General features: G+C 38.7%; 2 protein-coding genes and 2 long non-coding RNA genes across 5 annotated transcripts; 1 reads left to right on the top strand and 3 right to left on the bottom strand.

Annotated features, from left to right (window-relative positions):
- Positions 1–57: 57 nt before the first annotated feature.
- Positions 58–11,584, bottom strand: LOC121940951 (dehydrogenase/reductase SDR family member 13-like). 2 transcript variants are annotated; one of them, XM_042483628.1, is made up of 6 exons: positions 11,343–11,584; positions 5,396–5,530; positions 4,135–4,253; positions 3,140–3,263; positions 2,113–2,439; positions 58–815 (listed from the first exon to the last, which is right to left on the bottom strand). In XM_042483628.1, the coding sequence occupies exons 2-6, from the start codon at positions 5,523–5,525 to the stop codon at positions 553–555; spliced, it is 963 nt and encodes a 320-aa protein (XP_042339562.1). In that variant the 5' UTR covers positions 5,526–5,530; positions 11,343–11,584; the 3' UTR covers positions 58–552. The 2 variants fall into 2 exon arrangements, with proteins under 2 accessions (XP_042339562.1, XP_042339561.1); XM_042483627.1 differs by lacking the exon at positions 11,343–11,584 and adding an exon at positions 5,653–5,961.
- Positions 10,990–16,396, top strand: cltrn (collectrin, amino acid transport regulator). The gene is made up of 6 exons (XM_042483629.1): positions 10,990–11,321; positions 11,653–11,711; positions 11,991–12,076; positions 13,915–14,031; positions 15,113–15,307; positions 15,398–16,396. The coding sequence occupies exons 1-6, from the start codon at positions 11,255–11,257 to the stop codon at positions 15,540–15,542; spliced, it is 669 nt and encodes a 222-aa protein (XP_042339563.1). The 5' UTR covers positions 10,990–11,254; the 3' UTR covers positions 15,543–16,396.
- Positions 12,558–15,182, bottom strand: LOC121940955. Its single transcript, XR_006105715.1, has 5 exons — positions 15,092–15,182; positions 14,890–14,980; positions 14,694–14,766; positions 13,882–14,003; positions 12,558–12,700 (listed from the first exon to the last, which is right to left on the bottom strand). It is a non-coding gene; the product is annotated as an uncharacterized LOC121940955 (long non-coding RNA).
- On the bottom strand, positions 15,215–20,928 carry LOC121940953. The gene is made up of 3 exons (XR_006105714.1): positions 20,838–20,928; positions 19,903–20,039; positions 15,215–15,290 (listed from the first exon to the last, which is right to left on the bottom strand). It is a non-coding gene; the product is annotated as an uncharacterized LOC121940953 (long non-coding RNA).
- Between the last annotated feature and the right edge of the window lie 3,816 nt (positions 20,929–24,744).

Here is a 24,744-nt window from a genome sequence, read left to right as displayed (position 1 = left end):
CTTAATTTTTATTTGAATACGGCACTTGCATAACAGAAAACAAAATATAATGCTTCATTCATCATTAATTCAAGTTTTATTGTGGGCTACGTACCTCAATAAGGTCATGAATACCCATATTTTTAAAAACATTAAAATCACATATCTCAAATTTCTATGTTTAATATCTATATTCAGCACTGTATATATAACAACACCAAGAACCACATATTGTAAATACATGCATATTAAATTCTATGTTCGCATTTCTGCTGCCAATTAATGATGTGAAAACAAACTCAAAATATATGTTAACGTGTGTGTGGCCATACACTGGATTTTTGTAGAGGATATATCGGATGCAGGATGTAGTGTTTTAATTCAAATTCAATCGAATTAAACTTTTATAGTAAACAATTAGTCACATTTACTTAGTTGTAAAAATGTCTTATTCATTATTTGATGTGTTTAAATGCTGTCAGACTCTTTGAGTTTCAAAGGATGCTTGAAGCACAGTGCAGGCGTAGAGACGCACACAAAATTAGATTAGAAACACAGCTCAGATTTCCCGTTTCACGACAGGCCACAGAAGCTCTCACTGAGCTCCCACAGCTTCTTGGCGGCGGCGTCATCTCTCGCCTTCGCCTCGATGTTCATCTTCGGTGCACACTTGGAGAAGTAGTGGCCGCTCAGATGCTCGATGCCTTGCTCCAGGGCACAGTGGAGCGTGGTCTGGGCTCCGGATACAGCATCCACAAAGAAAAGATACATGATGGGGTGAATGAGGAGCCCCCACCAGAACCCATAGTTACGAGTGATCTCTGTCTGAATAGCTCCTGAAAACAGAAGGAAAAAATGACAAAAGGGTTAAAAATAATAAAAACTAACAGTAACGTGAGCTGAGGCTAACCAGCTAGCTGCTCCTCTACAGTGAAGTGCAGTCGCTTCGTCAGCTGATAAAATAATCTGTAAACAGCTGTTTAGTATCATGCAGCCAAAGATCCAAATGAAATTTATTAACATTACAGATTGAAATGTTATTATAAATTTGACTGTAATCAGTGTAGTCGTTTTAAGTCTTGTGTTTGCCATTTTTTGGTCAATGCGCAGGTGCTCGCCTGCAGAGTGAGAATAACAGGAGGCTGCTCTAAAAAATCCAAGAAACGTCCTAAAATCCTACAAACATCCTGAAATCCTTAAATATGTCCTTAAATCCAAGAAATGTCCTAAAAAATAGGAATATCCCAAAATAAAACCTAGAAACATCCTAAAAATCTAGAAATGTCCTAACATCCTCGAAACGTCCTAAAATACTAGAAAAGTCCTGAAATCCTAAAAAAGTCTTTAAGTCGTAAAAATGTCCTAAAATCCAACAAATGTCCAAAATCCAAGAAATGTACTAAAATATAGAAATGTTCTAAAATCCTAGAAATATTCTAGATTATTAAAAACGACCTTTAATACTGAAATTTGATAAAATCCTAGAAACGTCCTAAAACCGAGAAACATCCTTAAATCCTTGAAATGTCCTAAAATCCAAGAAATAGCCTAAAAAACTAGAAATATCCTTAAAAAAAACCTAGGGACATCTAGAACAACTAGAACAGTCCTGAAATCCTAAAAATGTTCTTAAATCTAGAGACATCCTACAATCCAAAAAACATTCTAAAACACTTAAAATACTCTTAAAAAAGTCCTAAAATCCTAGAAATATCATAAAAATCTGGCTTAAAATCCAAAAAATGTCCTAACATTCTAGAAATGTCCTGAAATCCTAAAAAAAAATAGGCCTTAAGTCATAAAAATTTCCTAAAATCCGAGAAATGTCCTAAAATCTAGAAACATCCTACAATCCAAGAAACATTCTAAAACACTATTAATGTCCTTCAACCTTGAAAAAAGTCCTAAAATCCTACAAAGATCTAGAAATGTCCTAAAATCTTGGTTCCTGGCCCCTGGCCCTGGCCCCTGGCCCCTGGTCCCTGGTCCCTGGCCCCTGGTCCCTGGTCCCTGGCCCCTGCCCCTGGCCCCCTGTAATTCTGCAGTAGTGTGGCCTCCATGCACAGTAACTTGAGTATCCGTGCTGCAGCTGATCCTCGGCAGCAGTGGCGTGAGGTTGAGCGGGTCACTGACCTGGGTGGACGCTGTAGCAGGTGACGTCGGTGCCCTGCAGCCTCTTGGCGAGCTCGTAGGTAAACAGGATGTTGCACAGTTTGCTGTCGTTGTACTTCTGGCCCAGGTGATACGTGCGGCTGCCCAGAGCCACGTCTCTGTGAGTCGTCAGACAGCTGAAATCCACCTTTCCCATCTTGTACATTATGGAGGCCACCGTCACCACGCGGCTCGGCCCGCTCGCCTTCAGCCGGTCCAGGAGCAACACCGTCAACAGGAAGTGGCCCAAGTGATTGACACCGAAGATCATCCCGAAGCCGTCCTCCGTCTTTCCACTATTCAACAGACCTGAGGACAGAGACACTAACTCTTTAACAGCTGGATGAACATACATTTTTTTTGTGCTGCGTTCAGACGCCTTTCACTGCCTGATGATTAGCTAGACGGTATTATTCGTTATTTTTCTTTTTAAAAACAGGGAAAAATTTATGAAAAAACTCTATTTTCAATCTTAATATTATATATTTAAAATCATGTTGAAAAAAAAATATATTTTTAAAAATTATTTCTTTGCATTTTTAAAGAAATTATGTCATTTGTTTGTTTCAGATTTTTATTTTTTTAATGCTTATTTTCAGGTAATTTTTTACTAATTTCTTTGCTCACTTTTTGGCAATTCCTTAGAAAACTTCTCATTGCCTTCTTCTCATGCTTTTTAAAAAAACAGCCAACTTGCTCAGATTTCAGAGAGTTAAATTTACACTTGAATACAACTAGAAACAAGTAGGTTGAAATAAGCTTTAATGGAGCACTCTGTAATTATAAAAACACGCATTATTTGCAAAGTCAGATGATGAGTTTTTGTCTGGGTCTTTTCTCTGCGTTCTCACAGGTCCAGGATGTGTTTCATCAGGTTTAAAACCACTGTCCCAAAACCATTTCAAAATTGTTAGACTTTTAAGGTGTTTCCCTTAGCTTATCACATTTTTTATATTTTTTAATCTGCTGATTTAAATGTTTCTGTGACTTGTGAGGACGGCGGGCTGACCGGCGTTGTTGATTAGCAGATCCAGTCTGGACTCTGACCGGAGGAAGTCGTCAGCGAATGAGCGAACGGACTTCAGACTGGCCAGGTCGAGCTGCATGAAGATCACCTGGCTGTTCCCCGTTTCCTGATCACAAGGACAACAAGGAGAAGTTAGAAAACCAAACAAACACAATCATAATGTTTATCTTCAATAACGTCTGTATAAGCCGCCGCGACACGTACAAATTATCAAACGTGCTGAGCAAACTCTGCCTTCATTGATTAGTTTTAAAAAAGGTCCACCAAAAAACAAAAGAATAATAAAAATTTAAAATATTTTTTTAAATGCCCACCGTAAAATGATCACTGTCAGTTTGGGTATTGGCTATATTAAGAATATTTTCACCACTTTACCTTGCTGTCACACCCTTACAGACGAGGATTTAAAGCTGTTATATAAAAAAACAATCAGCTGTTGTATGAGGTAAAGCAAAGCAAATATTCAAATATAGTATACACTGCAAGTGATATTGAGTACCTTTTTTAAGTGCCTACAAAAGATATATATAAGTCCTCTTTATTATTCATTTATCTATTATATTCATTTTTTTTTTATTAACACAACAGAACTGTCAGATTTTGTATGAAGTTAAGCACAACAGAAACTGTCAGATAGGTCAGTTCACTGCATTTTTTTTTTTTAAAGGAATGTCCGCAAACTAGCTCTCACATAGGTTGAATTGGAAACATATAACTGTTTGTCATCAGCATAATAATAATAATAATAATAATAATAATAATAATTTATGCAACTGTAAAGCAGGTCCAGAGCTGCAGACTCATTTTTCAAATCGGTAGCTCAGTTGGTGACACCAGCACATAATGTGGTTGCACCTCTTTTTTTCATAATAATAATAATAATAATAATAATAATAATAATAATAATAATAACATTTCATAAACATGAAATGATCGCTGTGTTTGTGAATACTATCACCATGTGGTAACATCCTCACCTGGATGATTTCCTTCATGGCGGCCTCGGCTCGCCGTCTGTCCCTGCAGGCCAGGATCACCCTCGCCCCCCTCCTGGCCAGGTCCATGGCTGTGGCCTTACCGATGCCGGTGTTCGCTCCTGCAGAAAAAAACAGTGTGAAAGAGGCACATTTATATCAGCCATGCTAACAGCACGGCGTGTGTAAATGTTCTACCTGACTGAAACATCTCAGCAAATACTGGATGCTTTTCCACGATGTTTGGGATGGACATTAATGATGAATCTACTCAGTGAATTGGTCCAAAATTCTGTACAGAAACTAAACTTTTTCAAACTTCCCAAAGTCACAAAACTTGTCCTAAGTTTAAACAAACTGTATGTTTTCTTTCCTGCATTTGTGTAACTATTCCTTTAGGTATATTTTGGTGGCTTTGCTTTTCTTGAAAGTGTGTATCCATATAAAATATCTTACTGTTGAAAGAGCAGCCGGGGCCGACCCTAGACTTTATGGGGCCCTCTAAGTTTGGGGGCCTCCCTCACTGTCACGTGTTGCCACCTCACATGGCACTGAACCAACTTGTGTGTATTGTATATATTAGTTTAAGCACAGATAATGTACAAATAAGCATGTAAAGACTATGTGGGAGTTATTACTGGCAACACTGTCTTTAAATAGAAAAAATCTAGTCAGGGACGACTAGTTACCCCGGAGGAAGGGAGGACCGCAAAAAAGAAGACTGGTTTTGTTTGCTATTGTTTGAATACTTAGTGCCATAACTACATTAAAATTTGCTGATTAAATTGGTGAAAAGAAGTTTGAATAAAACGTTTAAGCTCTCAGAGGCTTCTGTCACTCCTTAAAGGCTCAAAAGGGTTTCGTCCGCTCCTGAACCAGGATTCCTCTCTAAACTTGAGCCGAAGGAGTCGCTCATGTCTGTCCCAGCCAGAGGGAAACTGGGGTTAAAAAAAAATCAAACTGACATTGTAAAAGTGTTTGTTTGACGTTTGTTTCTTTATTTCCTGTTTCTTTCTTTTTTATGCACTATTCTTTTGCTGGTTTGTACGTTTATGGTATCGGGAAAAAATATTGTCAGACCTCTAACAATAACTGATTGTTCAAAAGTCTCCTGTCTGCATTCCTGAAGCTTCACGGACACACCTCCTCACACGAAAACATGTTTTCTCTGTCAGACTCAGCAGCTGTTTCTGCATATCTGCAATAGTTTCTCTGTGGGAAAAGAAGTGAGATCATCAGCTCGACCTGCGGGCTGTCAACTCACCGGTGACGATGGCAGTTTTCCCATGTAGCTTTGCAGCACTTTGACATCTTGGCTCCTTCAGTACAGTCGCATGAAGAAGGAAATAAACGGCGACCAACAGAGCAGCGACCAGCAGCAGCTCCAGCAACATCCTGACTGTGGAGACAGACGAACTCTCAGACACTCAGTGAGGACAAAAATGAAGCTTTTCACACAAGAGCAGCTGCCTCTATGTGTGTGTGTGTGTGTGTGTGTGTGTGTGTGTGGGTGGACTGTGCCTTATGCAACAGTAATCAGCAGCTCCTCTCTCAGTCTCTCTCTTTCCTGTTATTCCAACTTTCAGTTTTCCTCCAGCTTCTAAAAGTTCTGATCTGAAAACAGTTTGCAGGCTGACATTTGATTAATATGAAAACCAGGAGGCTTTGACCTCCACGAGTTAAAATAAAAGTAAAGTAGAGATGAGTAAAACTAGAAAGTATTTTGATCTTTGGCAGCTGCCTCAAGTTGAGTTGCGTCGCACGTTCATGTCATTGTGTCAAAGGTTGAAATCCTGAAAGAGAACTGCAGTGCCACCTGCTGGCTGACTGCTCCCATGTTTTACTGAGAATTACAGCACGTGCACTGAGGAAGGGACTGTTCTTTATTAATCAGAGGAGGGACCGTTCTTTATGAATCAGAGGAGCGGGTGGCTGGGGTTTGTATCGTTGCATTTATTTATTCATTTATTTAGCCTCCCTAAAGCTACAAATGTTTGTCCTCGAGTCTCCCTGAGTGTCTTTGGGAAAACACACGACTCTCCCTCCACCATGAATTAGATAAAAAAGTATCAGAGCAGTTTGACAGAATTAATGAGGTTTGGCAACCCTTCACTGATATGTGGAAGTGAGGAAATAATAATTCTCCTAAAATTCTGCTGCTGCAGGTTAAGTGTGGTGCCAGTAATGAACACGTAAAGTAACGCTGTGTTTATTTAACACTCATACTGCATATTACATTGTTTTTTTGAGTTGTGTCTCATTATGTGAAATCCTCACATTTCTGTGACATTTTGTATAATCTATTTTCAGTGAGTTTTTCAGTCCTGTTTGATAACTGAAACAATAAACAAACATAAAAAAGAAAAGGAAGAAATTTAAAAAAGCAACCAATTTTAATACTCATCCAAATGTAAGATACCAAAAGTGTCCTTACGTAGGCTGAATGAGTTACTATGGCATCATCAATATTTCTACAAAAACACTGAACACCAGTCAAATGATGCATTTCTGACAGAAAGCTATGAAAAGAAGTTCACAAAGATTTGGTTTTGGTTCAGTTATTTTAGAAAATGTTACCTCGTGAATATTTCGGTTTCTGCCCTGATACATTTCTGATCTATGAAGTTAGAGTTGGGTTAAAAATATGAAATGATCTTGGTTGTTCTGCATATACTCAGCTCTATCACTATTATTATGCATGTGTCTCTCTTTTATTCACCCATGCCGCAGGGATACGGGGCTTAAAAAAGACTTTAAAACTGCTGACACTATACAGAATAGAGCTATGCGATGTTTTCTGGGGGTTCGTAGATTTGCTGTATTCAGAGAGACGTGGGCTGGCACCTCGAGCGCTGCAACAAAAATGTGAAATGACCCGACTGTGGAAGTGTTTAAAACAGCAGAATACATGAGAAGGTGTTTATGTGGAGTAAATCACACACTTCTCCACGAGTGTACATTCAACACCGTCTCCACTGAAATAATTCAGCCTCAGTAATCCTCTGTGCAATTATTCAAATTTGCAAAATTCTTTCAACTCTTGAATGTCGGCTATATTTAACATGGTACACAAACTGTGTATATTCTTATTGCTCTTCTTACTCATATCTGTTGTACACTGTAGGATCACACACGTATTTTATATTTCTAACATACTTGTTTTATACATTGCATTGGAGCATAAGATGCAACATTTTTACATTTTACACACACCTTACGCACTCAGCATATGATACATTTTTGTAATTTTACATGTCCACATACTAGTGCCAATTGTTTCTTATTATTACTGTATTTCTATTTTATATTTTTTGCACACTTTACATATTCAGCACATTACAAACTTATAATTTTAAATATTTAAATACTTGTGCTAAGTGTTTTTATTATCACTGCATTTCTATTTTACATTTTGCATACTTTGTGCTGGTTATTTGCACTTTCTATAATTCTCTATGTTGGCATTAGAGCAACTGTAACAAACCACAATTTCCCCGCACAAAGTATTTCTAACAAAGTATTTCTGGTTCTGATTTGCAGGGATAGCCTCTGCTGTTAACTCTATTTAAAAAAAACAAAAACAGTTCCTGAAATTTGAGGAGAAATGGTTCTGCCGGTCATGAATGCATATAAACTGAAGTTTTGCCCTGAGTCATCTTTAAAATCACATTTATCAAAAAGCCAACGCTGTCTGTAAAGTTTCTGCTCGACACAACAAAAATAAATCCAGTCATTCATTCATTCATTCTAAAGCAGAAGTAGCTGTAGAAGCAGCAAAATATAACTTTATCTTTATTTTCTTAGATATGTAAAATAATAAATGTTGCCCATCATTAGTGACTTTAGTAAACAGCCTTCATTTAATCGATCATTTTTATTTTCAGTCCAAGTCCTAATGCCCTTCAAAAGCCTCTGCTGCCACCATCTGTTCAGGAAACTAACTGCAGCCTGTGGTTTCACTTTTTGAAACTTCAGCAAATTGGCTTTATGTTTTTTAAGAACATGGGAGGAAAGCAGCGAGCAACTTAAGAGGAAATGACTTAAAAATTTGCAAGAAAAAAGTAAAAAAAAATGTATTTAAAAACAAAATTAAAATAAAGTGAGGTAAGTAAAGTTTTTCCTTTTAATTCAAGGAAATTACAATGACAAAAAGTATTTAAATTTTAATAATAATTGTGTAGTTTAACTTTTTAAATATAAATATGATAGTTTTCTTTACATTTTTCCTTGCATTTTTAAAATAGATTTTCCAAATCTATTTATTTCTTTCACATTTCTTGCAAAGTTGCTCTTTTTTCCTATGTTTTCGAAAAAAATTCAAACCACATTTGCTCATAATAAAGCAGGATTCTTTTGTGGCGTTTGACCGTGTTTGTACTGTAAATCTCAGTTCGCTGTTTTGCTCCGGCCTGGGTGTTGTCCGTTTTATGGAAAAACACTTATGACATTTTATGGGAGTAAAAGATCGTTTATAGAAGGTCGAGCGCTCAGTTTAATGTGGTCAACTACGGTCGGGTTTAATGGTTAGATATACAGTCTGCTATCACGGAAGAGATTTAAAGAGCAAACTTGGCAGCAGCCTTCGCCTGGAGTGCCCTACGTCAACTCAGTTTGTTATAAACAGCTTTGTCAGGTTTCCTTAACTACGCCATGGTTCAACAATTAACTAAACTGTCAGCATGAATGTTGAGAAATGATAGATGATTAACTTTAAAATGACAAGAATTCACACTGGGATGTTTTTAAGAGAAGCTTTTTTCCCACATTTATGTACAAATCTGAGTTTAGCGGACGAAGATTTGGTTAAAATTATTCAGCATTTTATTGTCTGACTTACATAATAAAGCCAGTTCAGGCCTGATAATCATGTTTTCAGAGAGAGAGACGGAGAAAGTACAGAACAACTTGCCTTGAAAAATCATGATTTAGCACTTTAGGAGGCAAACTAACTGCTTAGTCAAAAATGTTCTGGTGTCGGGTCTTTGTGTGCCGAGTTTCGTACATACCATCCTGCAACCTGTTTGCCAAATCTTTTGTTTGCCCTCCGAGGAATGCTGCTCTTATCTCAACTAATGAGGCAAGACTCTTTCCCGTAAATATGATACAGTCTGCATAAAAAATGGGGGAAAATATTACTACATGAAAGTTACAGCTGGTGACTTTTATGAAAATTTCTTTGTCATGTTTTCTGAAACTGTCACTATATTCTGAGAGAAAGTCACGACCCTCCTCCTCTCCTTCTGCCTCTAAGAGCATTATCTAAAACCTACAATGAAGAAAAACAATCAGAGGTGCGGAGTCTCTAACGCAGCCATGTCCAACACCTGAATCACAAAATACTGCACTGTTCGGATCTGCACATCAAAATATGACGTGCTAGGTCCCCCCCGTTTCAGTTTTGCACAGTCATGAAGAGATCAGGGCTGAAAACTGTCTCATTTTTTAAATCATTAAATCATCATCAATTTTTTTTTTAGAATTGCTTTAAGTGATTTATGACATTTTTTTTTACTCATCTTTCTGTTTTTACTGCATATTCAGCATTCGGCTCTTAGTTTATGTCATTCTGTTTTTATTTGTGTTCTGTGTTTTAAAAGTTCTACATAAATAAAGTTTATAATTATTATTATTCAGGGACGGTGTGTCATATTACGCTTGTTAAATGCATCGTGTCTTCACAAAACACACGTTTGTTTCCACAGGAAATGTACAGTTTCTGCTTGTTGCATGTAGTCTTTCTCAAAATAAACTTAAAATGTGCGTAAAACACTTCATTTTTGGGGTTTATTTCCGAAGTTAAGGCAACAAAGGTGCAAAGTTAGGTTTAAAAACAAACATTATGGCCTGGCTTAGAATAAGTACGGTTGTTACTAACATGTAACATCACGTTACATACACGATGTAAATGTGTGCGCATCGGTGTCTGACGAGACGCTGATAAAGCGGCGGTGTTTGACGATTTCGGTTGTTGCCTGCTGCATCAACAACTGCTGCCATGTGCTGCAAAAAACTGCAAAAGAGACCCCTGAGTGTCGTATTTGACACAGAGATCACTAAAAAAAAGTGGAATTCGATTTGAGAGTGGGAGCGGGCTGGTCAATCGTTCCGCGGACTGCGGTCAAATCATCAAACGAGGCAGCATCGATCAAATATGAATCAAGATTCGTAAGATTCACCACAAATGTTGTCAGAAACATATTTTGGTGTACTGTTTAGCTGTAAAGGGAGAAGTTGGTTCGGCTGCTGGGTGGTGCTCCGGTCAACAGTATCAAACACCACCAGCAGGGGCGGGATTTAATAAACTTATGCTTCTTCCTGCTCCTGTTTTGATATGTTGAGAAAATGATGTGTTTGACTGTTACAACAATTTTAGCTTGTTTTTGCTTTTTGTTTTGTTCTCACGTGTTCGAAATAAAGCCTTCATTCATTCAAACATCGGGTTCACAAACTGTCTCATTTTACAGCTCAACAGTACACTAAAATATGGAAACACCTGAGACAAGAAAAAGACAACGCAGTAACAGATTATATTAATTCGTATTTGATCAGCGTTGCCTCGTTTGACAGTTTGACCGCAGTTCACGAGCAGTGATCGGCGGCTGTGTTAGAGACGCCGTGAGAGGTTGTTTTCATTCAGATGCCATTAAAAGTGTTACAAGATAACAGAGCCGGCAGAAAGGTATGTTTTTTTCTTTGACAGTTTCAGCAAATATGAAAGAAAATGTTGTGCTTTTTCTTCTAAAAGCTGTGGCTTTAATACACAGACTGGATGTCTGGGTCACACACCGCACTGTGCTGAGTAAACAAAAGCAGACTGAGCTGTTGTGTTTTTCACCGAGAGGTCGACCTCACTCACATCAGCAAACCTCTCGGGCTCCTTGGAGGCTTGAACAAACAGAAGCACTCTCACCACTTTACAGTTTCCATGTCATCCAGAGAGGGCAAACCACCCTGCTCCATTTTTCTTTTTTTTTAAATTGAGGTGTGTCCTGGTTTAACCATTAACCTCAGACTTAATCCAATGAAGTTTCTCCGCTGACCTCCTCAAATCACTGATCTCTGGGATTCTCACTTGAGCCTTTGCAACATTTTATTTCATTTTGCGTCTTGTTCTTTGGGGGAAATGTTGGAAAAGATCTTCGTCCTGCTCTGTTTGTCATCTGCATTGGCGAAAGAGCTGTGCAAACCAGGTAAGTGACCACATTTATTACCTTAAAATGTGTCGTTTTCACATTTTATCCCACTCAGATACTGTCAGCAAACACAGGCACTGCTGCTGTGACGCCGCCGGTCTGGTTGTATTTCTACGTTGCCTCTCAGATCAGGAATGCAGCTAATAATCTGAAACAAAATCGGATTAGACACATAACTCAAACGTTTGCCTCATAACCGCGGCCTCCATGTGACATCAACTCTAAAATACATGCTGGCTTTCTACAACTCTATGAGGAAATAAGTGATGAACATGAAACGATGTTAAACCCTCTTAACAGTGCATTTAAATATGTTTCATGTTTATAGATAAAATAATTGCCAACCAAGTGCGACTCAGCATCAAAACCGCTCTGGGAGATGAAGCCGTATGTATATATTTAAATATTCATCCGCCTGCACAAAACCATCAAAGCATCAGATCATAAATAAACTGTCTTACTATGTTATATGCTGTCTGATACTGAAATAATAATGTATTATTCATGATGAACGGATCACTCATGCAACCAGCTACGCTTATAAATAATAATATGCTGAATATTATCCAGAATTCACAGACTTACTGAAAGGACAAAGTCCACCTGGTGATCCGTTAACCTTAAAGGTCTTAACTGAAACCAGAACATGATCTGTTTTTGTTGCAGTACGACTGGAACAACAGCGAAATGTACTTTTTCCGAGCAACTCTGGCTTTTGCCATGAGTAACTACTTCAACGGCCAGCAATTTGAGTAAGAAATCTTTTGTGTTCTCTTTTGATGTCGAAGGAGCAGTGTGTACGATTTAAGGGGATTTAGTGGCATCTTGCGGTGACGGTTGCAGATTGCAACCAACTGGAACTTCTCCAGGTGATAATGCCCAAAGAAGTTTTATCTGGGAGCCGAATTATCCACAGAGGTCTCATCCTCTCCAAAACAAACGGACCAGGAGACTAAAACCAGTAAAACACTGGATAAAGCAGCTCCACGTTACAAATCAGTGTTTTTTCTATGCTGTTTGGCAGGTCACAGACTAGCTGTTAGCCTAGCACCTGTATTTGTGCTCACCTTGTTTCTGATTCAGACATTCAGGAGGTTTTTACCGTGAACTGAATTATCCACAGAGGTCTCCTTCTCTGTAAAACAAACAGACATGATGATTTAAACCAATATAAACACTGAATAAAGCAGTTTCACTTTACAAATCAGAGTTTTTCTAACACTGTTTGGCTTGTCGGATACAGCACCTGCTAATGAGTGCTTACCTTTTCTCTGTGATAATTTAATATCCAGGTGTTCAGGGGGGTTATACCATGAGCTGAAATATCTGCAGAGGACTCTTTGACTCCAAAACAATAGACCCGGTGATGTAAACCACTAAAAACACAGAACAGAGCAGTTTCACATTACAAATCAGTGTTTCCTCTACACTGTTCAACCTGTCGGAGATGGGCTGCTGGCGTAGCATCTGCCATGTGCGCTCATGTTATCTCTGATCCAGATGTTCAGGAGGGTTATACCATGAGCTTAATTATCTGCAGAGGTCTCTTCCCCTAAAAAACAAGCTGACCAGTTGATTAAAACAGCTGAAAACACAGAATAAAGCAGTTTCTCGTTACAAATCAGTGTTTCTCCTGTGCTGTTTGGCCTGTCGGATTCAGGCTGTTAGCTTAGCACCTGCTGATGTGTGCTCACTTTTTTTCTCAGGTAATTTATGATCCAGATGTTAAGATGGTTTTTACCAGGAGCCACATTATCCACAGAGGTCTCCTCCTCTTTAAAAAACAGACCAGGTGATTAAAAAAAAGCTGACTAAAGCAGTTTCACATAAAAACTCTGTTCCTCTGATGCCGCTTGTTATGGAAATTAGAGCCAGTTTCTCTTGTCAGTTCTGGGTGTAACCGTATGAGATTTTTGCTGTACTATAACATCTCAGAAAATATTGCTTGTCAAGGTACACAGAATTAAGGAATTATTATTATCATCAGTTACAATGACCCTTAAAGGAATGAAAACAGACGTTATTTTAGTGTAACAAACATTTTTACGGCTATAATAGAAACTTGAAACCATTTTTTAAAGAATTGTATGTCTAAAAAGTCTCCATTTTGTCAATAACTAAGTTTTTTCCAATACTGCAGATAAGCAAATGTACATGGTATGATAACTGTTCATCGTCGTACCAGAGTTTACCTTAAAACCTGTATACAACTGCAGCCCTAGCTCTGGGCTACTGTAGAAACATGCCGGTGCAGCATGGTGACCTCTGCAGATGAGGACACGCTGTGTAGATATTAATTATTCTGAGATAACAAAAAAGTAATGATTCCTGTTTTCGGGGTATTACACACCGAAGAAAACGTACTTGTTCATTATATTCAATTTCCGCTGATATATCCCCCTAAACCCTTCACACTGCGCCTTTAACATGCATTGCAAAGTTTAGAATGATTTTGTTTGTACATAAAATGGGCACAATAACTATAACTGTGCTATAATCTCTCTTTACTGTAATGAAATCAGTGACTCGTGCTTTATGAACATGTTATGACACTGACGTTGTCTTTATTGTCTTGTGAAACTTGCACCAGGGTGTCGAACATCCTTGTATGCAATGAGACCGTCAGGGTGTCCTTTTGGTTCGTGGTGACGTCACTGCAGGACCCCACGAGCCTTATTCCTAAAGGAGAAGTGGATGAGGCCGTGAGGTAATCACATGATGCTGTTTGAAATGTTATTTTGTCTTTGGACGGTCAGTTTTAACCTTGAGTCAATGCTCCATGGAGTGCTTTATCTCTCATATGTTTGGGTTTAGTGCCTATTTATCATGTTTTGTGTCAAAGAAACATGGTCTTCTTATTTGAGGATCATTATTAAGTTCTCAGCTACACATAAGTCCTTGATTCAGTTTGGAAGAAGTAGAGATACTCATAAAGGGATGTTTCCTTGTTTAGCTCATTCAAAGGAACTATTGTAGCTTTTGTTGGACAATTAAGAACTGTGAGGTATCACTAAATATTGAAATACAGTGTTAGAGAAGACTCAAACTGACTCAGTGAGTCTGCAACCTTCACCTATTTTAACAACCTTTTGATACAAAACCTTCACTTCTGCAGCTTTGTTTCAAATATTATTAAAGATCTGAGTAAAAGTAGGGGCTATAAAAGCAACAATTTAAGTTATGCAGGTCAGTCTTTTCTGCAACCTTCACTTATTTAATGAATTTTTGGATAGGGACCAAAATAGTGCGATCATAGATATATGTGCCTGAGATGAAGTTCACTGTTGGTGAAAAAGCTTTAATAACGTCATGGAGCTTTGAGTGTTGAGAGGAGTCAGTTTGAATTAAGGACGCTTTCTGGCCTCTTACCTTTGGACGTTTTCCAGGTTCAATTGTTTTCGGGTAACCAAATCATCAGAGTAAATGTCGGCATTGTTTGTTCCTGCAAACCATACATATGTAACATTAGCACTTTATTCTGAAGCAGATAAGATTAAACTTTAAATTTCTGCAACACTGTGAAAATGTTGATATGATATGTATGAAACATATAAATGTAACACACCTGTGGTTTGTAGAAATGTTAAATGCCAACATTTTCTTCTGGCATTTGGGCTGGAGAGGACATTGTGGAGTCGTTGCATCTCTTGGGAGTTCTGGCACAAAATATAAAGCATTAGTTGCACAATGTTGCATAAATACATGCAGCAAAATTTGACTTGTAGCAGACACGACGGCCTGAAAACAGCCAGCATTCAAGGTTTAACCTTTTTTCTTTTTTCCAAAAGAAAATCCAGAAACCGCATTAACAGTGCGTTTCTTCTGACTGATAAAACTCTGGAGTTCATCAGCATCCCTCCAACCCTGGCAGCACCAGTCAGCCCCGCCACCCCTCCGTGGCTCATCGCATTCGGGGTGGTCATGGGCGCCGTGGGGGCTGGCATCATCTTCCTGCTTGTGTCGTCTCTGGTCCAAAAGAAACGGTGAGCAGATTATGAACGCGCTGCATTTCTCATTGTGTAAAAGTGATGACTGAGCTTTAGTCAGTTTTGTTTTTGGCTTTTTTTTTTCAGCAAAAAGAACAAAGAAAGTGGTGATGATGATGAGGAGGAGGACGGTGAAGAAGACACACGGGTGAAAACGGCGGAAAACAGCGCTGCAAATGAGGGTGTTTACAACATGTCATTCTCAGATGACGAGCGATTCACACAGATGTAAAATTAAAAAAAAAAAAAAAAAACTCTTCCATATCTGCAAAAAAGTTATTAAGCTGCTCCGGTGGGGTTTATGTTGCACTGCAATATTCAATCTGCAAAATTATTTTAAAGCTGTAATCCATCTTTTAAATGATTTAATACATTTTAAAGTTTTTTTTCCTTTGAGAAGTTATTTTCTAAACATTTTTAGAGTCTCATTACCTGCTGCCTTAAAAAGAAACAAGCATTTCCATCTTCTGTGTTGAGGGCTGATAAACTGAAGATCCCACATACATGTGGATGTTCTGCAAAGCTTACATCTGTTTTCTGCTCTTAGAAAAAAAATCTGGTAACTATACTAACAGTTGAATCTACTGCATATATTTCTTTTTAATTTTTCCAAATTTGAATTTAGCAAACAGAAAGAGATGGAAACCAGGAAGAAAACTGGTCCTACTTAGACAAGGGCTCATTTCCAGCACACTATGGGTGCATGTAGAACTAGAATTTATGTCAAATTCTGCTTTTGTAAGCCTTACCATGATACAGAATATACATATATCTAGATGTATATATACAAGGGTGTTAGTTATGTTTTAACATTGGGGGAACACACGAAAAAACATGAAATAAAACTGCTTTGTCAGTTGACATCGACGCACAGATATGTACATGCACATGTGATATGCACTGGACCGCAGCAGTTTTTGACGCAACAGGCAACAACCCAACTCATCACATATCGTGTCTTTGTCAGTGGACGTTGGCGTCAGATCCAGACGCACAGGGGCAGTTTTGGCAGTGCGCCGAAGCAAATTGGCTTAATTCCTTTGAAAAAATAAAACGGAAGAAGACAATGAGCAATGAAAGATTAAATGACCCAAATATTGGCATATATATATATATATTATTCTTTAAAGGAAAGAAGTAAAAAACAAAGAAGGCAAGTGCTTAAAAGGATAATTCTGTAACATAATTTTAAATATAGAATTATGATAATTATAAATATAGTTTTTCACTAACTTTTTTCTTTTTTTCCCCCTAGCTTTTTGAAAAAAAGTAATTTTCTAAATCGAGAATTTCTTGCAGTTTGGGGATCGTTTCATAGTTGCTCATTGCTTTTTTTCCCCATGTTTGAAAGAAATTGCCCCAATTTGCCCAGGTGTCAAAGGGCTACATACTTGTGCAAGCTGTCTGAAAGCAGCACAAAAAAAGTGACATTGCTCCAGGTTTTAAAGGATTAAAAACTTCGTGCTGTGACATATGTCACATGAAGTTATATTAAGTTTGTAACAAACATATTTATTTATGGCAAAACCATAATTTTTGTATATAAACCTAACCATGGGCTTTTGTTGCCTAAAACTCAGGAAATAAGCCTAAATATGCAGTGTTTTACCTACATAGCAAGTGTATTTTAAAGAAGACTTTATGCATGTAACGAGCAGAAACTTTACATTTCCTCTGCAAATGAAAGTGTATTTAGAAAAGACAGAATGCGTGTAACAACGGTAAAGAGACTTGTAGTCCCTGAACATCAAAAACAGATGCAACGGGAAACCCAACGCATCATATTTTGACGCGTAGGTCTACTGATAAAGTGCGGTATACAGTATGACGAGTTGGTTTGCATTGCTAATGGGAGGTTTGGGGTTCCTCCACCAGAAAATTTCGAGCTTCAAACACTTTTTTTTTCTGCATTCTGGTGATTTTTCTTTTTTGCACCAATTTGTGTATTCCCAACATCAATTTATGGCATAAATATCTTCAGTTTTGTCAAAACAAAACTCCTCTGCTGCTTTCATGTCTTTTTTGCAGGGGTACAAAAGCATGTTCTAAATATTAAGGAGGATCTTACATCCACCCTGAAATCTTTGCCTATGTATATTTCTATTTTTGTAAATGGGAACAACTGCCGAGCTACAGACTGGTTCTGTACTATATTTAACCTGCACCTTTTCCCAAAATTTGACTGACTTTGATGTGATCAGATCAAAATGAGGTCCCAGAAGTGATGTCAGCTTCTGGATGTCTGCTACTGTTTTATCTGCTGCCATTCTCTTCCTCTTCACAGCGTGACAGTGGAAAACCCCCTCAAGTCTGCAGCAGCTGCAGAATCGTGGCAGCGTCCCTAAATCAAATGCTACATTGCAGAAATTACATTTTTGTTTAAATGAACTGTGTGCAAGCTCATAATCACACTGTCCACATTTAGGCTGTAAGCGTTGTTGTGACAGTCAGAACAGCCCAGAAACCCGAGCAGAGATTTGTGTAATCTGTGTATACATGTGGTTCCCTTGTTGGCCTTCATTGTTCAGGACGAATGTCTCATTTTGTGGTTTTCCTTTTGTATATGTGAAGAGTTTGGAAGTCTTTAGTAGTGAGCATTTAAAGCAATGCAAAAACAAATTAAAGTCTAAAGGAAAGTCTCACAAATAAGGTTTTGTGGAGCAGGAACATGCTTTTCCACTATCTTATCCTGTTATTCATCTTGGGACGACCTTTATGGGGCGCCGACCTTGTTTGGAAAACGTCCTCTTTCATAGACGGCAGAACAGTTTGTTTGTCAGAGACTCTAAAAACAGCATACATGACCGTTGAATACTCGGAGCAACATGTGCACACTAACGGCTGCAGTTTTAAATGTGCAGTTAATGTTGTGAAGTGGTCGCTCTTAATCACAATAACTAAGTATATTTGTTTTGTTCAACACGTTCGCATCCCTTTTGCATCTATTTATGAAATTTCTGGTATCCTTCTGCGTCAACTGTTGACACTCGAGATGCCGTTACCGTGATGTTAACAAATGCACATGGTGGGATGACACAGCTTGGTCCTATTGTTTTGATGCACACAACTGTTTCCGTCCAGCCGCTTGGTGCCTGACATGATTTATATACATTGCGTAAAATAAGTCAACTATGACTTTTAGTTTCACACAGCGCACAAACAGCGGCCTCGTAGGTCAAAGTCCTGTGTTTGTTTGACGCATCAATCCAACCTGACCTCCTCCATATGCAAACTTTATTGCTTTTTATATTAAACTACGCCACCTGACTTTCTCCTCTGCTCCGGTCATTATTACTACGGACACTAAAGGTCGTTGCCTAATTATAATAATTGTAAATATGGGCCATAATAAGCTGATTGATAACCTATACAGTCGTTCTCTGGGTGGTGAGTATGGTCTGCTGTGAACCACAAATTCAGTAAAAAACAGATATCTACAAGTCTAATAGATATCTAATCGAGTGTTTATCAGCACCTGGGTGAGAATAGTCAGCTATTTACATCCATCCTTTTGATGGATTACTACTATAAGCTCTGATTGGCTCGTATTCATCACGTCGAGGTCTGAAGCAGTTAGTATTTGTGCAAAAAGTCATGGCTAACACTAGTTCTCGTCAATCTTTGATATTCTCTGAGGCTACAGTTGTAAATTTACAGAAAAACTCACAAATATACTGCCAACAAGTCAGGTGACTTAGTATAAACAACAACGCAGTCTATGGGTGAGTGGGTTAACCCTTGAAAACCTGGATCGACGTCATTTTTCATGTCCTGCATGCAGACACTAACAAGTATTTAAAACCTTTAGAAAATTGACCAAATTAGTTTGTATTTTTTTTTGGAAAATATGGGAAATGGCAAAGGCATTTTATATACATTTCATATAGTATATATATTTATTTGGGGTTTTTTTTTGTTTTAAGATGTAGCTGCCTTACAATTTTCAGTTTTTCATCATTATAAAGCTGCTGAATGCAAACTGTGTTCATAACTTGAGCAGAGCAGCTGAATCGACTCGTTTGTGTTTATGAACAGATGTTGCTTGGCCTCCCAGGAACATACGCTTTGGTATTAATAACTAAAATTGCATTGTTGGCTGAGGACACCTGGGTGCTTTTGTCTGTCATGATGTTACATACACTCGACTGTAAATAGCCACACTGGCTGTTCCACCCCAGGTGCAAACAGCATTGTTTGCTACGGACACCTGGATGAAAATTGCATCTGCCTTTTTTTTTTAAACAGCCTAATGGAGAAATAATTTTCACACAAAAATCAAATCAAACAATAGGAGCAAAAATTACAATTTCAAAACTGACGGTTGACATAGCAAAATGATGTTCACCTAATATCCCAGACATTTTTTATGTCTGAAAGCCGTCACTTTATATGGCAGATTTTGACACAATTTCACTGCAGTTGCAGCTTACTGTCAAAGCTCAGTTAGGCAACTTACTTGAGAAGCATTTTTTTGTTATATTTGCTGAAATTTTCAAAACATCCCAATCAAAAAATTAAACATTATGGAAAAAAATATCTGTGGCTGTCACAGGCCTGTATTAAACCTGTCTGATTATTTTAGAAATGCTTACCTGTCTGCCAGAGAGAGGCCGTTCCTATTGGCTTCTACAAATGCAAATGTGCATGCAGATCCCTTCAGTGGACGCCTGATTCAATGGTCGAGTCCTGCAGAGAAAATTGCAATTCCAGCTATTCTGGCAAAAACTGCCTGCAAAGCAACCCCAAAAAAGGAGAAGGATATGTTAAAAACAGTCTAAAAAAAGAGCATGACAAAAAACAAAGGAAAACACATGGAGATGTTAAAGTGTTTCAGAGAAGGACAGAAAGTGCTGCTCAAGGTTTATCCTTCTGCTAACAGGAGCCAATGTTTCAAAACAGCGTCAAGTTCATGTTTATGTAGCTAATGTTAGCTGAAGCCTCGAATCACTGCGTCCTGCGCCTCACTTAAACCCGCAACCGACCACACTGAGAGGAGAGCAGCGCACCGGTCTGCAGTGACGTGTCCAGACTTTTTCCTGAGGTGGCCCAGTGGAGCACCGACTTATGCAGCGGTGGCATGAAGTAAGAGCGCTGCTGCGGGCACAAGTTTCAACAGCTTTAATTTACCATTTTTGTCCACACTACCTACATCACTTTAAGTACGAACACTGCAGTGCTGGAAAAAAAGCTACAAACAAACAGCTTTTGCTGGTAGCTGGTTTGAGTTGGGTGAAGATGGTTTTAGATGGTTCTGACCCAGTTCTTGCTGGTCTTTGATGGTTTAGCTGGTGAGATCAGCCTGTCAAGCTGCAGACATTTATCTTTCTGCAAATCCCATGGAAGCAGACTGAGCTGAGTGATGATCTTTGCTTTTCATATTTCCCCCTCACGACACTGTTTTTTCTCCATACTTAAGGATATTGATTTGGTTTCAATTTTACAGGAATTTCAATGGTTAAACCAGCTAGAGTGACCATAACAAGCCGGTATGACCAGCTAAACCATCAAAAATTATGCAAAAACTTACCTTGAGCTGATCAAACAAGCTGGTCAACCAGTTTAACCGCTTTAAGCTGGTCGAGCTGTTTTTTTTTCAGCAGGACAATCACCACATAAATGAAAAGTCAAGCTCTGCAGCTCTGCTCCAAATCACAACAGATCTTCTTCCTCTTTTGCAGATTTTTGGCAGGCTAGACACGATTCTGGTACATTACTGCCTCTCAGGTTTAAACCTGAATTGCATCTATTAAAAAAAATCAAGAAAATAAAAAAAAAAAATCAGTCTATTCTTCAAACAGTTCAAACTGACTGGGCAGACAGCTTATCGTATTGGGGTGGCACTCCTTAGCCTGCACAAACCACCGGACCAATCAGCACCAACTCCCTGCCGGATCAGCAAACTTTCTGTTGCTGCCGTCACAGAGGTTAGACTCTGCTCTGCTGAAGGCCTCCGGTGAGCCTGACACATGGTGCTGGTGGAGCCGCACTGGCTGAATTCACGCCGCTAAACACACCAACCGAAGGTTTGTCTTCAAGCCTCTGCTCGCTTTGCTTTGAGGTCCTCAGCGGCAGGGAGCAAGATGAAGGGACGGTGTGATGGCTAGCAGCTGATTGTCTTTCTACTAAACAATAATAAACAAAAACAGAGAGAGAGCAGGGAAAGGAGGGGATGAGCAAATGTGCAGCCATACAATCGTACAATGAAATAAAAAAATACAAAATGAAAATAATAATAACAAATGATGATAATAAATAAAAATAAATCAATGTATTTGAAACACTGCAGGGCTGCAGGAGGAGGGTGCATTTTTTAAAATTTTGCCTTTTTTTGTTTTGCCTTGTCCAGTTTACCACCATACCCCAGCTTTAAGATGCAAAATAAAGCTGAGACTGGTGCAGCTATAGGCTGGTAAAAAAAAGATTGCTCTCTCTGGAGATATATCGCTCAATCTCTAATAACAAAAATCCACACAAGTCCCACCGTTTCTCAAACTGACAGATTGATGATTGTTGTCCTCATACCCACCACAATCCATCTTTTTGGTATAAATATTTGATTTCTTTCAAAAATAATAAATAAAATAAACTAACTCTGGGATGAGAAGATGTTGAAGGGCCTTTCGCTGCTCTCCATAAAATTTTAGAAACCCTCCCTTCATCAAAATAAATAAATACACAGGCCTCCCCCTTCCCCTATAATTTTATTTTCAGACTGTCCCTCAGTGTCATATGGATTGTTATAATAAATGTGAGCTATAAACCGTACGTCAGAGTCCCACAGCAGCCTCTGCACAACTTATCTTTTCTTGAAAATCAAAGTTAATACAGCCAGTATTTTATTTGTCTTTATAGATCAAAAGGAAATAGTCCTACTTTTCATTAAATCACTTTTTCTGTTCTAATTTTACACTTTACTGCTTTGGCAATATCAAAAAATGCAGTGTCCATATTAAACTTTAGATGGCACCGTTGTACCGTCAGTCGCCTGGACAGACGCTGACGTCCTGGACTTCACAGCTCTCCTTCTCGACTCTCTTTAAAGTGCGTATGAATGCCAATATGCCTTTTACACATTTGAATTTCAAACACATTTTAATTTCCCGTTATTTTATTTTTGTCTAACTATTTTTTTTGAAGTGGTAATACAGATTCTAACTTGTGTGCATCTATATTTAGTTCATTGTTAAATTAAATCTGTTTCTGATCTCCAGGGTGAGGACGTGTCTACTTCTTGATCATTCGTACGGTGACATTTCTGCAGCAGTTATGCCAGAAGATACCCACTGTGTACTGACAATATGCAGCCTGGTGATGACTAGTTATCACTTGGCACTTCGTATAATATCGCACTTCCTTTTTTTCTGCATTTCATTCTCTTGCCTGAGGTGTCCAGTATTTTTTACACCTCATCTTTCTTGTCAAGACGCCAAAGATTTTCTGTCAAATTTAGTCTGAAAGCATTGCAATCGTATTACAACGGCGGCTGATTAAGACCTAAACTCCACTGCAGAGGACGCAAGAATAATTGCAGAAAGTCAAATACATTTTATCATATTACTGCCAATAATGTCATTATTTTAATAACTCATCCTGAAACCCTCTGAATAAGAAATGGGCTTTGAAATAGCTATAGAAATGAGTCATTGTCAAAAGACAGATTGCCTGAATAACATCACACACAATCTCGGAGTAAATGATTATTTTGCTGTTGCTCTGGGCTCGTCACGAGAACAATGCCTGTGTGTACTGCGTCGCATGATGGCTTTTGCCTAATTTTGTCTCTTTAAAAGGTGGGAGATAAATAAGCCTTTGGAGATAATTCTAGACCAGCAAACGCAAACACAATAGTGAATTATAATTAATCTTGCGTGGGAGAAATTATGGGGAGCATTGTCTGTTGTAAGCTTACGCCTGCAACAGTTTAATAACTGAAAATCAGATGCTTAATTTCCTGTGTGGATTCCGGTAAATATCCCTCCCAAACAATTGTCCACTCGTGAGCAATAAGCAGCAAAGCAGAAGCTGATATTTATCTACATATGGACGGTATTTACTGTACTCTCACAACAGTACACAAGTCTTTGACAGTGACAATCTAATCATTTCTAACTGTGTGCAAATTGCATAGTGAGCAGGTTTGCTACCGTAATGGTGGTGACTACTTGCTGGAGATGAACTCTCTCTAAGGAGCTACAGAATATAAATGTATACAGTTTAAGGGTGTAACAGTACACATGTTTGAAATGAACCTTTCAGTACAAGGCTTAGGTTCGGTATGCTTTGCAAACTGATCAATTTGTTGAACTAATCACGTTAAATTTGGAAAACTCCTTCCTGAACCAATCAAGCTGCACAACAGTTTACGTCCATGTCTCACTCTGACACTTCACACACGTTTTTCTCCGGCAGCACAGAAGATCTCTACAATCAGCGCAGTTTGAAGGTGGACACCCAAGATTAGTGTCACCAATTCAGTATCTGACCAAATGTCTCCCTTTCTGTTCCTGATGTTGCAAAAATGGCCAAAAAAATGTTTTGCAAAACATTGTGTCACAGTGAAGTTGACCTTGGGGATATAAAATTTCATCACATAGCATATCAATTCTTGAGTTATGGTCAGAAACATGCTCTGTGAGGTCACAGCGACCTTTGACCATCACAATCGAATCAGATCATTCTTAAGTCCGGGGGAACTAAAACTGAGGAAAATGACGAATTAAATGGACAGGGTCACAGTGACATCTGACCCCCAAATTCTAATCAGGTCATCACGCCGTTAGACCGTCGATGAGCGTCTGTGGCCCCCGTTGCCATGGTGTGTCTCACACCGATGGCCCTCGATCACTCTGATTGGCTGTTCAGCTCAGTGCACGAAAAGAGAACTGGTATAAGTCTAAACAACATTTATATATGAGGAAAGCTTGTTTTTCTTTAACCACTGAGCTCTTACTAGAAACATTTGCTGACGGTTCGTCTTCTTCTTCACTGGCACAGAGTAAATATGTTTTGTTGTTCTAATATTAGGTTGTGTTTTTAATGTGCTAACTAGCGTCATAGCAGTCTTTCGGTTTCCTGTTTTGGATGTTGAATACGAACGACCACCACTGCTGGTATGGAGCGGTATCTCCTCTCATGCAGACACAGAGCATACGTGCTGGTTTACCGTCAGTTTGGTGTGTTCATGTGCAACTTTCTGACCAACAGCGACATTAGTGTGACGCAGCTGGGGGCCTTTAACGTGGACGTTTGTGCCAAATTTGACCAAAATTACTTCGAGGTCATCTTGAGATATTGCATTCGTGAGAATGAGACACACAAGGTCACGGTGACCTTTTTTGTGCCGAATTTGAGGGAACTTCCTCAACCTGTGACCTGTCCAGGGTGCCTCTAACCCAATGTCATCTGGTTGGCTTCGGCTTCCCCGTGCCGCTCAA

This window comes from Plectropomus leopardus, chromosome 3, assembly GCF_008729295.1.
Source record: "Plectropomus leopardus isolate mb chromosome 3, YSFRI_Pleo_2.0, whole genome shotgun sequence".
NCBI lineage: Eukaryota > Metazoa > Chordata > Actinopteri > Perciformes > Serranidae > Plectropomus > Plectropomus leopardus.
This window is presented reverse-complemented; position numbering and strand designations above follow the sequence as displayed.